Below are 16,147 nucleotides of genomic sequence, written 5' to 3' on the forward strand. Positions count from 1 at the left end.
GCCGGTCCGGCACTGACAGTATTTTCTGTTACATATAAAGATAGAATTTTTTAAAAAAATAGATAGAAAATTTAGAGATTTGGGAAAAAAGAATAAAATCCATTATAACAAAAAAAAAAAAAAAACGCATCCTCGAATTAAAATACATTTTGCTAGATCGGTAACTTTAATATAATTACATCAAATATTTTGAAGCCACTAAAGCGCTACATTTTAAGGAATGTGTTAGTTAAGTAAAATATCACTTACTAATTATGTATTTATTAAAGATATGAGGAGCTAATAGCTATGAGAGCTAATGAGAAGAGTTACAGATCCTTACATTTTAATACAAGATGTGTTTGTGTTGGATATAAGTTGCCACAAGTTGTTAATGCGCTACTTTCCGTCTGAGGCAGGTTCTCAGTGGGCACGGCTGCTTTGGTGATTACTTGTGTCGGACGGCCCACAGGGAATTGACGACTGGATATCACGATTGTGGTGCGGCGGTGGACTCGGCCCAGCACACCCTCGATGTGTGCCTGAGATGGGCGGCACTGCGTCGCGATCTGACGACAGTCCTCAGAGCGGACTTATCACTGCGTAGCGTCATCACCGCGATGTTCGGCGACGACGAGTCCTGGAAGGCGATGGTCTCCTTCTGCGAAACAGTAATATCCCAGAAGGAGAATGACGAGCGGGTGAGGTAGGAGGCGCTACTTAATGCGCTTCCAGAAACGCCCCTATGCCCGTGTCGGGCCGGGATGGGAACCCGGTCCTGCTAGACACGGCGTCGTCAGAATTGTTAAGAGGTGAGCCAGACAGTCCCCATGGAGGAGAAGTCTGGCCTTTTCGCTGAGGCCAGCCTGTCGCTAGAGGGATCCTGTGTCCAGATCTGAGACCCGCCAATGAAAGCGGCTGAAAGCTCTTGCAGGGGTTAGATCGGTATTGCATTCCCAAGTGCTGAAGCCGACATACGGTCTAGGATTTCACCCATAAATGGGTTCCCCTGCGATACCAAAAAAAAGTTGTGATTGATGATCTGAGCAGTGATTATCTATTTTTCATATCGTCGTTAGCGTCGTTAATAACAAGGTTCCAGCACATTAACAACTTGTGGACAAGACAAATTTTTGTCTTGAGAGGTGAGTATCGATGGAAAAGTTTATTGATAAATATAAAAAGAAATTTTACTTATGAGTTATTTACTTATTTACAAGAAATTTATTAATCCAAATAGCCTTAGCGGTTACTAAGAGTTAAACTTTTTTTGTTTAATTTTCGTATTCACGCTGTTTTTCTATGTCTGAAAAATAAAAAAAGTCAGCTTAACAAGATATAGTAGTAACAAAACTGTTAAAACTTATAGAATCTTAAGTTAAATTTTTTTGTGCTCTTAAAAAATATGTGACGTAATATTTATAAACGTATTTAACAACTCTGAAGAGTTAAACAATAGCCCTACAGAGGATTTTTTTTTGTGACTGATAAACTCATAAAAAAGAGGGTTTTTGAGGGAGGTATTTCTTACAGTGAAACAATAGTCCTACAGAGGATTAATCGATAAAGTCAGGGCAAAGTGTTTTTACACTGGCTATAATTATGTAAAGGCTTCTATTAGTAAAATAATAGCCCTAAAAGACGAAGCAGGTGAAACCACTTCTCAATGGTAATTTTCAAGTTTTTTTTTGTACCTACCATTTTGTTGTCTTGATGCTAATATAGATCCAGGTTTGTAAGGACCTCCGGGTATCAGTTCACATAGAGCTTGATAATTTTCTTTGCATGCTAAAGTTTTCCACGTTCGGTTCCTCGTGAGCGCGACACAGGACATACTGGAGTTTCTTTTGGGATGACCAGGTGCCCAGGCGCGGTATGTGATGCATTCTAATGCGTCACCTACAAGTTCAATTATTTATATTTCTTTACTAAATATTAGATAGATAGATGCAATTAAGAGTCGCGTATTATATCTCAACTATTAAATTTTATTAATTACTGGTAATTGAAGATTGTCCAAAAGGAAAGTATATGATATATACTGAGGTAGGGTACAGCAGGAATTTCCTGCTTAAAATATACAGCAGCCCGACTAGGGTAGTACTTCGACCTTACAGAAGACCACAGCTAAATAATAATGTTTTCAAGCAGTATTGCGTTCCTGTTGGTGAGTAAGGTGACCAGAGCTCCTGGGGGGATTGGGTCGACAACGCGCTTTCGATGCTTCTGGTCTTTCTATAAGCTACGGTAATCGCTGGCCACTAGGTGAGCCGTACGCTTGTTTGCCGACCTAGTTATATATTTTAAAAAATATTGTTACTTGTAGCGTCGCATATGTATAAGATATAATGGTGTTAAAATTCTATGTTGATGAAATAAATAAATAATAATTTTTAGGACATAAAGTGTTGTTGAAATAAAAGTAGGTAATCCAGATCTTTTCAGATCTCCAGGTTTTTCTCACCATTATTTTTATAAAAGGTACGACTGTTATCTCGTTTCATGCCAACAAATGCGGAATGTACGCTAGCACTGGCGAGCACTTGGGCAAGCACGTCAGTCCTCTGTTCGCTGGTGACATCAGCCAGAACTGCACTAATGTTACGACATTGCGCCTGTGCTTGAGTGTAGTTTAGTTTTTCGGGCAGGAGATAGAACATGCCAGTTGCTGGCACGCAGGTAGAGTTTACAATAGCTGGAAATTATATTACGTTTTGATAAAAATGTGACAAGTTACCTTTGATTTTGTGTGATTTTCTAAAATAAACCCACAAAAAAAAATGAAAAAAAAGCATATTTAAATTTGTTATTAGGACTGAAAGAATTTTATTATTTTATATAAGTTATTAGTAAAAAATATATTATTTTTTTTAGTTTTAAAACCTTCCGTGGGCCTTAAGGAACATACAAAAAAATAACTTAGCCGAATTAGTCGAGCCATTCTCGAGTTATGCGCTTAGCAACATTCATTTTATTTGTATAAGATATATCTACTCTAAAATTATAAAGTTAAAAAAATTTGATTGTTGGTTTAAGCACTAATCTTAGGAACTACTGCTTCTAATTGAAAAATTATTTTTGTGTTGAATAATCCATTTCCCAAGGAAGGCTATAGGCTATATAATATTTGAAGAGTAATACAATTTTTAGTATTAAGTACTTACGTGTAGGATTGGCAAATATACTGTAATAGTCATATCTAGTATCATTGGTCAATGACAATCCACCCAGTGACTCGGCACATTTCAGAACCTCACACGTATACTCTATCGGTTCACTGGTGTTGAAGGCTTCTTGAGGACTGAAGTTGATAGCCAGAGCTCGCTTCTCGAGAGCAAGTCGTTTGCACCTGGTTAATGAAGTTAAATTAGCCTTCGCAGCAATTCCAAGTTTGGACCGGTGACACTTCTCGATTAAATGATATTTAGGGATAGCAGCTGACGATTCATTGGAACAGTCCATAATGGTTAATACGCATGTAATTGAGGATGTAAAAATAATGAATTTAAGGAACATAACTTGCTTACTAGTATAAAAGTTACTTCGTATTTTAGTGTTTTAATGATTCAATAAAAAACACCGTCAGAATTTAGTCAAAATGATATACAAAAGGACGAGCGAGAGTAAGGACGTATGTCTGTATGTGTTACAGCGAAGTTAATAGTAGTGGCATTTGCTCGTCATTGAGTAATGATTGTTGATACCAATTATGTTTGAAATTAAGTCCATTTATCTGTCAGCTGTGCTGTAAATTTGATATATTATTATCTCTATGCAATGAGCATAACTATAAATGCTTTAAGGGCAAGGACGGAACTATCTATGTGATGAATAGGTTCTGACATAATTGTGTTTGCTCGCAAACGAAAAAAAAACCGACTTCAATTACATCGACGAGTAATACAACGTAGATCGACGAAAAAATACTCAAGTCACTGCGCGTTATCAAAGATTACTTAAAAAGTAGTTATCAGATCTCAATGAAATTTATATGTGACTACGTGAAAAACATCAGCTTTCGATTAAATTAAAAATTATTAAAATCGGTACACCCAGTAAAAAGTTATTGCGGATTTTCAAGAAGTTCCCTCGATTTCTCTGGGATTCCATTATCAGATCCTGGTTTCCTTATCATGGTACAAACTAAGGATATCTTCTTTCCAACAAAAAAAGAATTATCAAAATCGGTACACCCAGTAAAAAGTTATTGCGGATTTTCAAGAGTTTCCCCCGATTTCTCTGGGATCCCATCATCAGATCCTGGTTTTCTTATCATGGTACTAAACTAGGGATATCTTCTTTCCAACAAAAAAGAATTATCAAAATCGGTACATCCAGTAAAAAGTTATGTCGTATAATACAACGTAGGTCGACGAAAAAAGCGTCAAGTAAAAACGCATTATTAGATATAACTCGAAAAGTAGTAGTTAGATCTCAAATAAATTTAAATGGGACCAATCGGCACACAACACCTTTCGATTAAAATAAAATTTGTCGAAATCGGTCCACACGGTCAAAAGTTCTGATGTAACATACATAAAAAAAAAATACAGTCGAATTGAGAACCTCCTCCTTTTTTGGAAGTCGGTTAAAAATAGCTCTATTTACATACTATAAAAAGAACATTTTGCATTGAGTTCCGCACAATATTTTACCACTAATCAATATGATAGATTCCAAGATTTAGACTTTAAATGTTCAACTAAAACATATATACAAATAAATAAAATTGGAGTGTCTGTTTGTAATATTAAAATAACGGCTTTTTACTAAATGCATATGAATGTACGAGTATACACGGAAAATATACCGAAATATCATTTTTTTTTAAATTTTTGTTTCTCTGTTTTTTCCGGCTAATCTCTGAAACGGCTGGATCGATTTTGACGGGACTTTCACTGGCAGATAGCTGATGTAATAAGGAGTAAGTAGCTTATGCTACTTTTATTTTAGAATTATATTTAGATCATTTTATAGATCTGCGAACTGAACAATAACATTTTTGTTAAATTCCACGCGGACGAAGTCGCGGGCACGGCTAGTTTATATATATACCTATATACTTTTGATCATATGTAGTTATAAAATAAAATTAAAAAAATAAAGTGTTTCTGTTTTGGCTCCGTAATATCTTAATTTCCTTTATTCGTTATTCTTTCTGTCTGTTTTGTATTGTTCTAATCAACAAATTCATTAAGTTTTACTCACTTTGCTCAATTTTTAAAACATTTATATTTTTGATATACGTTACGAAGTATTCAATAGTCGCCTAACGGTTATGACGTAGTTCATATTAATTGTTATGATATAGCTTTGTCACTAGGTGTAATAATTTCTTAAATCAATACTTAATATTCTTATTTATAATTACATTTGTTTAATACTATTGGGTAAAAATGTATAATAAGGGTAGATAATCATTTTAAGCATTCATTATTATACGAGTTGTTAACAACGTTACGATATAGAGATATTGTGATATCGCCTTGGCTATTTAATTTACCAACCCACTAGTGCCTAACATATATATTTTTTATATATATTGGACATTAACACCTGCGAACCCTTAATAATTACACCCGAATATAAACTATCCTTAACAATTCACTGATTGTTTGAAGGCCTGAAGATGCTCAATGCAAGGCTTTATAGAAGACTAGCTGTGCCCGCGGTTTCGCCCGCGTTGAAATTAGTGTGTCACAAAGTTTTCCCGGCAAACTTCCAGTGAAACTCTCCTCAAAATCTGCTTAGCCGTTCCGTAAACCTTCCACTTGCCAATGGTGGAGCCCTCACCAATGGGGAAACCGCATAAAAATCCGTTCAGAAAATTTTGAGCAAATCGATCATATACACTTTTGGGGACTTTCTTTTATAATACTGTAAATACTACATTAACTGTTGCCCGCGACTACGTCCGCGTGGTTATGAAGATATACATTACTATTAAGATGTTTAACGCAAATTATTTTTTATTTCAGTCACTTGAAATGCTTATCAAACTGAGTAACTTTTTAAAAGGCACAATTTAGTACAATTTAATGGTTATTTTTATAAAACCTCTCTATACACCACATTTTTAGTTTTATTTTCAGGCTGTATATGTTTCATACAAACTATCAACCCCAATTAAACCCCCTTAGCGGAGGAATATCGTAATATCCGTTCTTAGCGGACGTCTGTTAACTATAATCTACGTCCCTACCAAATTTCATCTTTGTCCATCCTGGATGGATGGACCATCCAGCGATTTTTGAGTTCTCGTGATGAGTGAGTCAGTGACCTTTCCCTTTGATATATATAGATGACAATGCACTATTTGGACTCCTTTTCATCATCTATAGAGCATACATTTTAAATTTCAAGTCTCTTACTTCAAAAACATAAGACTTTCATACAAAGTTCCAACCCCCGTTGTACCCTCTTAGGTGTCGAGTTTTGTAAAATCCATTCTTAGCGGATTTATACGTCCTATAAGGAGCCTACCTGCCAAATTTCAAGTTTGTAGCTGTTATAGTTTCGGAGATTTCGTGATGAGTGTGTCAACCTACCATGCCCGTTTTAAACCCAAAAGGGAGTTGATTTCTAAAGATACATTATTTGGACACCTTCTCACCATCTATAGAGCATACATTTTAAATTTCAAGTCTCTTATTTCTAAAACATAGGACTTTCATACAAACTTCCAACCCCCGTTTTACACCCTTAGAGGTCGAGTTTCGTAAAATACATTCTTAGCAGTAGTTTACGCCCTATAAGGAGCCTAACTGCCAAATTTCAAGTTTGTAGGTGTTATAGTTTCGGAGATTTCGTGATCAGTGAGCCAACCTACTATCCCCCGTTTTAACCCCAAAAAGGGGTTGATTTCTAAAGATACATAATTTGGACACCTTTCCACTATCTATAGAGTATACATTTTAAATTTCAAGTCTCTTACTTCAAAAACATCGGACTTTCATACAAACTTGCAACCCTCGTTTTACCCCCTTAGGGGTTGAGTTTCGTAAAATCCGTTCTTAGCAGATGTCTACATCTTATAAGGAGCCTACCTGCCAAATTTCAAGTTTGTAGGTGTTATGGTTTCGGAGATTTCGTGATGAGTGACCTTTCGCTTTTATATATATTATAGATTTAGATTTCGTGATGAGTGAGTCAACCTACCATCCCCCGTTTTAACCCCAAAAGGGAATTGATTTCTAAAGATACATTATTTGCACACCTTCTCACCATCTATAAAGCATACATTTTAAATTTCAAGTTTCTTACTTCAAAAACATAGGACTTTTATACAAACTTCTAACCCCCGTTTTATCCCTTTAGGGGTCGAATTTCGTAACATTCGTTCTTAACGGATGTCTACGTCCTATAAGGAACCTACCTGCCAAATTTTAAGTTTGTAGGTGTTATAGTTTCGGAGATTTCGTGATGAGTAAGTCAACCTACCATCCCCCGTTTTAACCCCAAAAGGGGGTTGATTTCTAACGATACATTATTTGAACGCCTCCTCACCATCTATAGAGCATACATTTTAAATTTCAAATCTCTTACTTCAAAAACATGGGACTCTCATACAAACTTCCAACCCCTATTTTACCCCCTTAGGGGTTGAGTTTCGTAAAATCCGTTCTTAGCGGTTGTCTTCATCCTATAAGGAGCCTACCTGCCAAATTTCAAGTTTGTAGGTGTTATAGTTTCGGAGATTTCGTGATGAATGACCTTTCGCGTTTATATATATTATAGGTTATAGATAAAATTATATAATCTTATTTGTCACATGATTAAAAATAATGGCTTGAACAATAAATCGTCGGAAAATAATTTCGAAAACCGTCAAAAATCTAGACGGATCGTTTTCAAACAACTGTCATTTATTTGGAAATGTCGTTTTATTCACTAAGCTTTGAGAGAATAATTATTATCTAGTTATACAGTTTAAACCATTTAGTAAATAATAATTTATTGATAAAAATGGGATGTTTTTACTCCAGGAAAATAAACGAGGTAAACTATTTTATAAAGAGTACTACGAATCTCTTTCTATGTAGAGTACCTCTGAATCCAAAATAGGGAATGAAAATGAATGTATACGGATAAAATCAGGCACTTGGTGTGTCACGAAAAGAAGCACTGGATAGATTTAAATAAAGCTTTCTAATTTTCATTATTTTTATGATCTATTTTTAAGGAAGGAAACGTTACGAGTATTTTGAAATTATAGCGTTTGACAGAACACGCAAGAGAAAACCTCAAACGGGTCCGCTGGGTTTTACCATAAAAATCAACAATTTTAGTGTACCTACCCGCAAAGTATATCTGTAGCTCCCTACCTGTACATAATAAATTGTAATGAATCGATACAAAGTAATGAATCCCATAATATATTTTTTAAGATTTTATTTAATAGTTTAACGTTTTTAATAGGAAGACTTAGCATACGATATGTCTCCAATAAGACACTTACCAGTGATATTCGTTAACGGAGTTCCTGGTGCTGGCAATCAGACCGTCGCTCAGACTATTTCCAATATAACCGGCTACACGATGATCAGGCCTGGAGAGTTGGTGCGAGCTGAAGCGGAGAAGGACACGGCCAGGGGAAGGTTGATAGCAGATAAGTTACAGGCGCAAGAAGATATTCCTGAGGTTAAGAATTGTATAATACGCAAGTTCTTTCTTTTCTTACACGGAAAAAGAGATCTATGCCCAGCGGTGGGCTGTTACAGGCTGAATTGTAATATGCAAGTTGTTTGCATGATTCACTGGCATGATTGATCGATCGATTTAGCTTGTAACATCCCACTGCTGGGCTAAAGCACCTTTTTGTGCATTGAATAAGTGTTGAAGATTCAGTGGCGTGGCGAGGGGAGGGCAAGGGAGGGCATCATGCCCTGGGCGCTACTAACAAAGGGGCGCCAAATGATTCGCAAAACAAAAAATTGCTGGACATATTATATGGTTTTCTAGGGGGAGGGGGCGCTATAAAGGTATTGTGCCCCGGGCGCGAGTTAAGCTCGCTACGCCATTATAGATTAATCCACCGTGGTACTTCACTGCTGATGATAATTTGTTTACCACGTGTAACAATCGTGGTCATGTGTCTACGATATAAACGGGACCGACAGTTTAACATGCACGACAAATATTCCACAACAAAAATACATATAAATAATATACGACTGAAATTTTTTTTTGTCAGAGAAAAATTTGTATGACAATTTTTTTTTTTAAATAAATTGATATCCACGATAAAAACTATATAAGAAGACGCTGGGTATGAAGTTTGCCGGATTAGCTTGTATTGTATAAAAATATTGTGTCAAAATATCTTAGATTAGTAGCACAATGCATCTAACAGAGATTTTGTAAAGAAGTACACAAATGGGCAGCTAAATGTCGTTATTATTTTTCTAGCAAATAACGGTTGATATGATCAAAGAAACGATGTTAATGAATCAAGACGCAAAAGGTTTCATACTGGTCGGGTTCCCGAAGAATCACCGAATGTCGAACATATTCAATCGGCAAGTTAAGTGGCCTGAGAAGATCGTCGCTTTGGAAGTTGATAACGAGGTAAATCATAATGTGCTTTCATTGTATCAATCCTGTCATACTTAACATAGCAACATAGTTTTTTATTATTTTGATATTCAATTATATAAAAAATATAGAATAAAAATGTCGCTGATGTGTATGCACATAATTTTCGAGTGACTGTAACCAAATTGAAACATTGTTTTTTTTTTAGTTCGTTATTGTCAGGGAAAAGTTTGTTTTACAATTATTATTTTTTTAAATAAACTGATATTCACGATAAAAACTATATAAAAAGACGCCGGGTATGAAGTTTGCCGGGTCAGCTTGTATTGTTTAAAAGTTGACACATTTCATTTTTGGCCATTACGCAATGTTTCAGCTACAGGTGAGTCTGTAATTAAAAATGTTGGATATGTGCGTGATTTATTTTTCTCATAAGGTTGCAACAACGAGGCTACAGAACAAGTTGTCAGAGCTAGGTCGACCGGAGTCGGAGATCAATGCGGCGAAACAGATCGTCAAGGAAGCTGCGCACAAAGTCAAGAATGTTCACAAGCGGTTCGGCAGCCATGTTGTTACGGTATATATTTTTCCATTAAATTGATATGAAAATGGAATTCTTAAGTTTCAATTCATTATTATCAGTATACAACTCGTTACCGGTCAACAAATATTTGTATGAATCAGATAGATATTAATATTTATATAGCATTTATTTATCTTCGAGATTCTAACAACTCCGGGCTGCATTTGTATGTTTTTAAAGCCATAATATTAAAAACTTTCTCAACTTCCTTAACTTTTGCAACAGCAGAGTTGAGTTGCGGAGGAGATGCGTCAAAAAAAATCTTATGAAAACTGTAGATTTTTTTTTTAAGCCGCTTGACTTAATTATGAAATTATTGACTATATTAATTATTATATTATTATTATTGCTAAAGAATAAAATTTCCGAATTAGTTATATAGGTATTTTAAGATATATTTCCTTTGATTAGGTAACGTGTATGATAATATTATGATTAACTAAAAAGTAATGATAATATTATTTTCGATATTCCAGCCAAAAACGTTTCATTCAATTCAAGTAACGTTCTTATAAAAATCTTCACAGTTGGACAGCAGTGGGAACCCTAAGATCCTGGCTTCAACGCTAAAAGAAATACTATCTGATACCATTGAAAAAAGTAAAAAGTCAGAAGCGAAACTATCCAGTCCTGCATCAGCTCCAACATTTGTACCAAATTCACCAACAGCCAATACTCCATCAGCCAATGTTCCAACAGCTGATGCGCCAACACCTAATATTCCGATACAATCTGAAGTCACAGTTGAAGCGATATAATTTTTATAGTGCTGTGTTAGTTGTGATGTATTTTAAATTTTGTTATAATAAATGTTACTTTATATATATATACCTAGTCTTTCTTTCTAGATCTTTCTACTTCTAAAATGCAGTATAAAAAAGATAATGCTAAATAACTAATCTTAAAAGAAAAATTATGAAGAACATTTTGGAAATACCTATATGTATCAAAATATATTTTATTTTCAAAAGAAATTATTATAACCGACTTAAGTTAGCTAATTATTAATTAGAACTAAAATAAGTATGATAAAAAAAATTAAACGCCTTGCACTATTATTTTATTAATCTACTAGCTGTGCCCGTGACTTCGTCCGCGTGGAATTTAACAAAATAGTTAAGTATAACGGCGTATAAAAAAGCCTGAGTTACTCCTTATTACAAGAGCTGTCTGCCAGTGAAAGTCCCGTCATAATCGGTCCAGCCGTTTCAGAGATTAGCTGGAACAAACTGACAGACACAAAAATTATAAAAAATATTATTTTGGTATATGTACCTTGTATACATACATATGAATTTAGTAAAAAGCGATTATTTTAATATTACAAACAGACACTCCAATTTTATTTATTTGTATAGATTAATACCTTTTTGTATACACATTTTTATGTATTTATGTACTGGCCGTAATAAATTCCTTTTTTTTCCAAATTTCAAAAATTTCACCGTGACAAGTGACACACGTCGTTGTCAATTGTCACAAAAACGCATCGATTTTCAAAACAAAAAATCATTAGTACATTTTAGGTCACCATACCACACGGTTCGTAATATACTTAACTTGTCAGGATTTCAGAAGTGATCTGAAAGAAATCGCCACGCTGGGTAAATCAATCATAAAAGTTATGAAGATCAAGTTACGTTAGTATTTTAATAGATAATATTGTGAAATAGCTCATAAATATTTAAATGAAACGGGTACAGTTACTTACACAAATATGTTTCCTAGTACCAAGACATTACTATTTTTTATTATAAAAAAAATATATATTGTTTTAAAAATATGAAACGACAACAAATTAAATTCTTTTATATGTTGCTTTGCTGTTTATTATAATCAGCAAAGTATTTTAGTATTAAATTTATTTTAATAATTAAATATGACAAGTAATGTAGTAGGTATAATTTGGGTAAAATAATTTATGCATCATTCTGTAAATACGAGTATGTGAAGTTATTTGATTTATATTATTAAATTTAAGTCTTTTTTACTTGTTAGTCACATTAACTTTTGTGAAAAAAATACAATTAGTCTATTATTATAAATATATATATTAATTTATCTAGGCTTAAAATTTTAAATCAATATATGGTAATCTAGCTGTACCCGCAACTTCATTCGCATGGGGATCGTATCCGGACATTTACTTTTTTAACAGCGTGATCCTGATCCCGTGGGAATTATGGGATAGAAATTGCCATATGATCTCCTATCTTGTTTTGGGACTTGAGTTGGTTTAGCTCGATAAGCTTATCGTATTTAATATACAACTGTTTGGTTATTTTATATCTATTTGGGCGGTAAATACTCGCGTGCGGTAAATGCGGGTATTTACGCGTTAATCCTGATTTTGTGGGAATCCCGGGATGAAAATTAGCTTATATGTGTTTCCATCCTTCAGTGAAAGTGCCATAACGTTATAGTAGTTTAATAGTTCAGCCGTTTCGGAGATTAGCCCGGACAAACAGAAAGATAGACATACGTCTGTATGTTAGTCCGTATATACTTGAAATAACACTTATTCTAAATCACAGACAGACACTTCGATTTTATTAATATGTATAGATGCATAGACGCCAAGCGAATTTAGTTTTACTGCACTTAAAATATATCTACTTTTTCTCGTATTACTTGCGTAATAAACAATATAAAAATTATACAAGTATATTAGGTAGTATATTCATAATTGTAATAACACTTTCGTGGAAAAAAATATACAAACGATAAATACAATGTTTATAGCGAGAGACCGTTTTCCTTCAACGTCTTCAACAGAGGACAACGAGAGCGGCAATGACTGGGAGCCTGAGGTGAGGCCGATGATGCAGCCTCGCTTTCCACCCCCCCAGGCCATTATTGTTGGCTCCGTGAGGAAGCGGCGCGGTAACCTGCCGAAGAACTCTGTCAGGATCCTCAAGAGGTGGCTCTACGATCACCGATACAACGCATATCCCAGCGACGCTGAGAAGATGGCGTTGAGCCAGGAAGCCAATTTGACGGTGCTTCAGGTACAGTTGATGTTTTTGGGTTGGGTAGGGGATTTGAGTTAAACGTTGCAGGGTTTGGTTATCTAGAGTTAGCTATATTATATTACTATTAAATTTGATGTGTATTTATGTGCTCTCTTTATAGGTAGCATTGTTAATAAGGTTTATTTCAAATATTTACTAGACTCAAACCCATTATTATATTACATAAAATGTTGTCTTGTCAAATTTTTCTTATGAACGAAAATAAGGATATTTAGAACCTAAGTTTCTCGGCATTATCCGTGTTTAAATGTTTATTTTTATAGATTAAAAAAGTCATTGGTTTATTTTATGTCAATAAATAATTTGAGCTTTATAAAAATTCTAATTATTGTGGGGAAAGAATGAATTTCAAAGCCCGTTTCTTAATTTTCTTGGTAGTTTTCCTTCGTTGTTATATTTTAATGGTTTAAAATAGGTATGCAACTGGTTTATCAACGCTCGGCGGAGAATTTTGCCAGAGATGATAAGGAGAGAAGGTCACGATCCACTTCAGTATACAATATCCCGGCGTGGTCGCAAGCAACCAGGGTTGGGTGTTGGCGTTGGAATGGGAGTTGGGCCAATGGTTAGCTTATCATCAGCGTCCACATCTGGAATGGGCATGATTCCTAGTAACGTAACTATGGCTGGATGGGAAGGCGTAGAGGTTCAGGTAAGTGCGGAAAAAATAAGCTGCAGGAATTTTAACATTTTTTGGATATAATATTATTCCCTAGTTTTAACTCATTTGCTAACTATACTTAACCACTGCTGCTATATCCTGTTCTATGATCAAAGATTGTCTGAAAGAAATCAAAATTTTATCGATACGACCACATTTTTTGACTAATACTTGGTTATTTGTATTCATTTGTGGAACAAAGACTATTATTACCTAACTATCCGACACAACACGACTCCACACATACAATCAGAATCAACTAAATTATCTTATAGCTTTCGATACTGACCCGTAGGTAATTTGTGTACTCGTTCCTATTTTAAGTGAGAATTCAATATTAGCACCTGATGCAAAGTCTTCATAGTTCTCTGCCTATTATTCACCTTTTACAAGTTCAAGTCCTTGAGGTCTGCAAAACAAATCTCCAACAGAACGTAGCCGATCACAGTCGTGCCCACGATTACGGAGATGGTCTGCTTGTGTATCAAGAGAGGGATGATCTCAGAGAAGCGGAAGAGGGTTACTCTAGTGCTATCAGTGAAGAAGAGGTCAAATACGACCCCTCGGTCTGGCAATCTGTCATTCGATACGGTCCGGGCGAACAGGACTTTCATTCAGCAGATAATAGGGGGTACTATATTTTCATTATGAATGAACACATCAAAAGTGACTGTTTAGATCGAATAATTGTACTTTTAACAATTTTTTAGGGATGAGATACTAAGATTTCAGTCATCTAGTTATGTAGACGTTTTTGTTATTCGAATTAAGATAATATTTTTATTGCTAATGTTAACAACCACATAGACGCCTTCTTAACTATTGCAATCAAAACCCAACAACTTTCAGATTAACATTCGGTATTTTATATAAATTGCTATGTAATTTGAAATTTTAATATTCATTAAGTCTTAATTGGTTATTTTATTTCCAGTGATTTAGAATAAATTAGCAATTCACGACTTCGACACAACTTTTATCAACGAGTCTAAATAAAATGAATTTCCAGAAGCTATATCTGTCTTTCCGTATCTATAGTAAATTTATACATTTCGTCTTAAAAATTAGAAATTCGATAATTACTTCAAATTCTTTCATTTTTTTTTTCTCTCATAATTCCTACGATTGTCAAGATTTTCTCTATAGATGAAATTGTGATGAATATCTCAACCCAAGTTTTGAGTCTGATAAACAATTCATTTGTCAGGTTATAATGAAACAATTTTTTTCGGATGTTATCTATCTCGGTTTATAAATGTGTTATGTTGTGGTCACGGGAAAACTGAGATGTCAGACGTCCTAACGTTACAAAGTTATTCGAAATGACCCTATGCTATATTATACTTTTCAGATAAAATCCGAAAAAGTTGCTTCATTATATATTATATGAAATTCGCGTAAACATTAGAAAACAACATTTGTCAGGTTTTTCAATCAGTCGAAAATTTAATAAGTGTTTCAATCCAACAGTCCAATAGTGATGGGTACTGAGAGCGAGGTGGTTACTGGAGACATAGAACCCTGGCAGCCGCAACTAACTCAGCTGACGAGGCAGGTGAGCCCTCCGCCGCCCGTAGCCGTCGAACTTGAAGTCGCCACTACTGATATGTGGTGCCACACTTAGTGGAACCGCTTTAATTTATAGGACTTTGTGTTGTTGTTGGACAAATGGACAAATGAATTTTAAAAAAAATACAATAATCTTCCAATGCCCGTAGCCATCAAGTGACTTGAGGTCGCCACTACCGACATGTGGTGCCACACTTAGTGGAGATATTTATATGCTGTGAGTTTTAGGATTATGTCGTTTATATTCTATGTGACATTTATGAAATCACTCGTGTAATTTTTGTTCAATTGGAAACCTTGATATTTTTATCTAATATTATATAAAAGGAACGTTTTTAAACAATATTTTGTCCAAAAAATAGGGGAATAGTTGGTGAGAACTGTGAAGTGGGGCAATTCTGACTGAAATAACAAAAAAAAATGGACATAAGTTGGTAAAGGCGACGTTGGTGTTAAAGCATTAGACGTCGAATCGTTGTAAAGACTGATCACATGTACATTGTTTACGATTAAGATAATTATAATTTTAGTTTTTTACCGAGCGGATATGATGTTTAGTTTTTGTTGTTGAAAATAAATACTTTTACTATAACATCGCGTTTTATTCAACACGTAGGTACATATGTTTTAACGCCGGCATCACCTGAACCTTAACGAAAATTTGAATTCAAGTCCAGGAAATTTAGTTTTAATCGGAGTATTTTTGGTTCAAAAATTGGTCCGGAATTTATTCTTTTATTCTCGTCTTTTAATAATTTGAAATTAATTTTGAAATGATACAAAATGGAC

General features: G+C 34.7%; 3 protein-coding genes across 3 annotated transcripts; 2 read left to right on the forward strand and 1 right to left on the reverse strand.

The window, feature by feature from the left end:
- Positions 1–1,167: 1,167 nt before the first annotated feature.
- LOC123669701 (polycystin-1) lies at positions 1,168–8,583 on the reverse strand (the record flags this gene model as incomplete). Its single annotated transcript, XM_045603291.1, has 5 exons — positions 1,168–1,285; positions 1,678–1,878; positions 2,444–2,674; positions 3,144–3,328; positions 8,438–8,583. Coding segments are annotated over 5 exons (795 nt in total), but the record flags the coding sequence as incomplete, so codon positions are not given.
- A 793-nt stretch (positions 8,584–9,376) lies between these two features.
- Positions 9,377–10,990, forward strand: LOC123668879. The gene is made up of 3 exons (XM_045602574.1): positions 9,377–9,546; positions 9,950–10,090; positions 10,624–10,990. The coding sequence occupies exons 1-3, from the start codon at positions 9,403–9,405 to the stop codon at positions 10,852–10,854; spliced, it is 516 nt and encodes a 171-aa protein (XP_045458530.1). The 5' UTR covers positions 9,377–9,402; the 3' UTR covers positions 10,855–10,990.
- A 730-nt stretch (positions 10,991–11,720) lies between these two features.
- LOC123668889 (homeobox protein PKNOX2-like) lies at positions 11,721–15,308 on the forward strand. Its single transcript, XM_045602584.1, has 5 exons — positions 11,721–11,736; positions 12,839–13,104; positions 13,544–13,780; positions 14,221–14,461; positions 15,307–15,308. Coding segments are annotated over exons 1-5 (762 nt in total).
- Positions 15,309–16,147: the final 839 nt, after the last annotated feature.

This window comes from Melitaea cinxia, chromosome 3, assembly GCF_905220565.1.
Source record: "Melitaea cinxia chromosome 3, ilMelCinx1.1, whole genome shotgun sequence".
NCBI lineage: Eukaryota > Metazoa > Arthropoda > Insecta > Lepidoptera > Nymphalidae > Melitaea > Melitaea cinxia.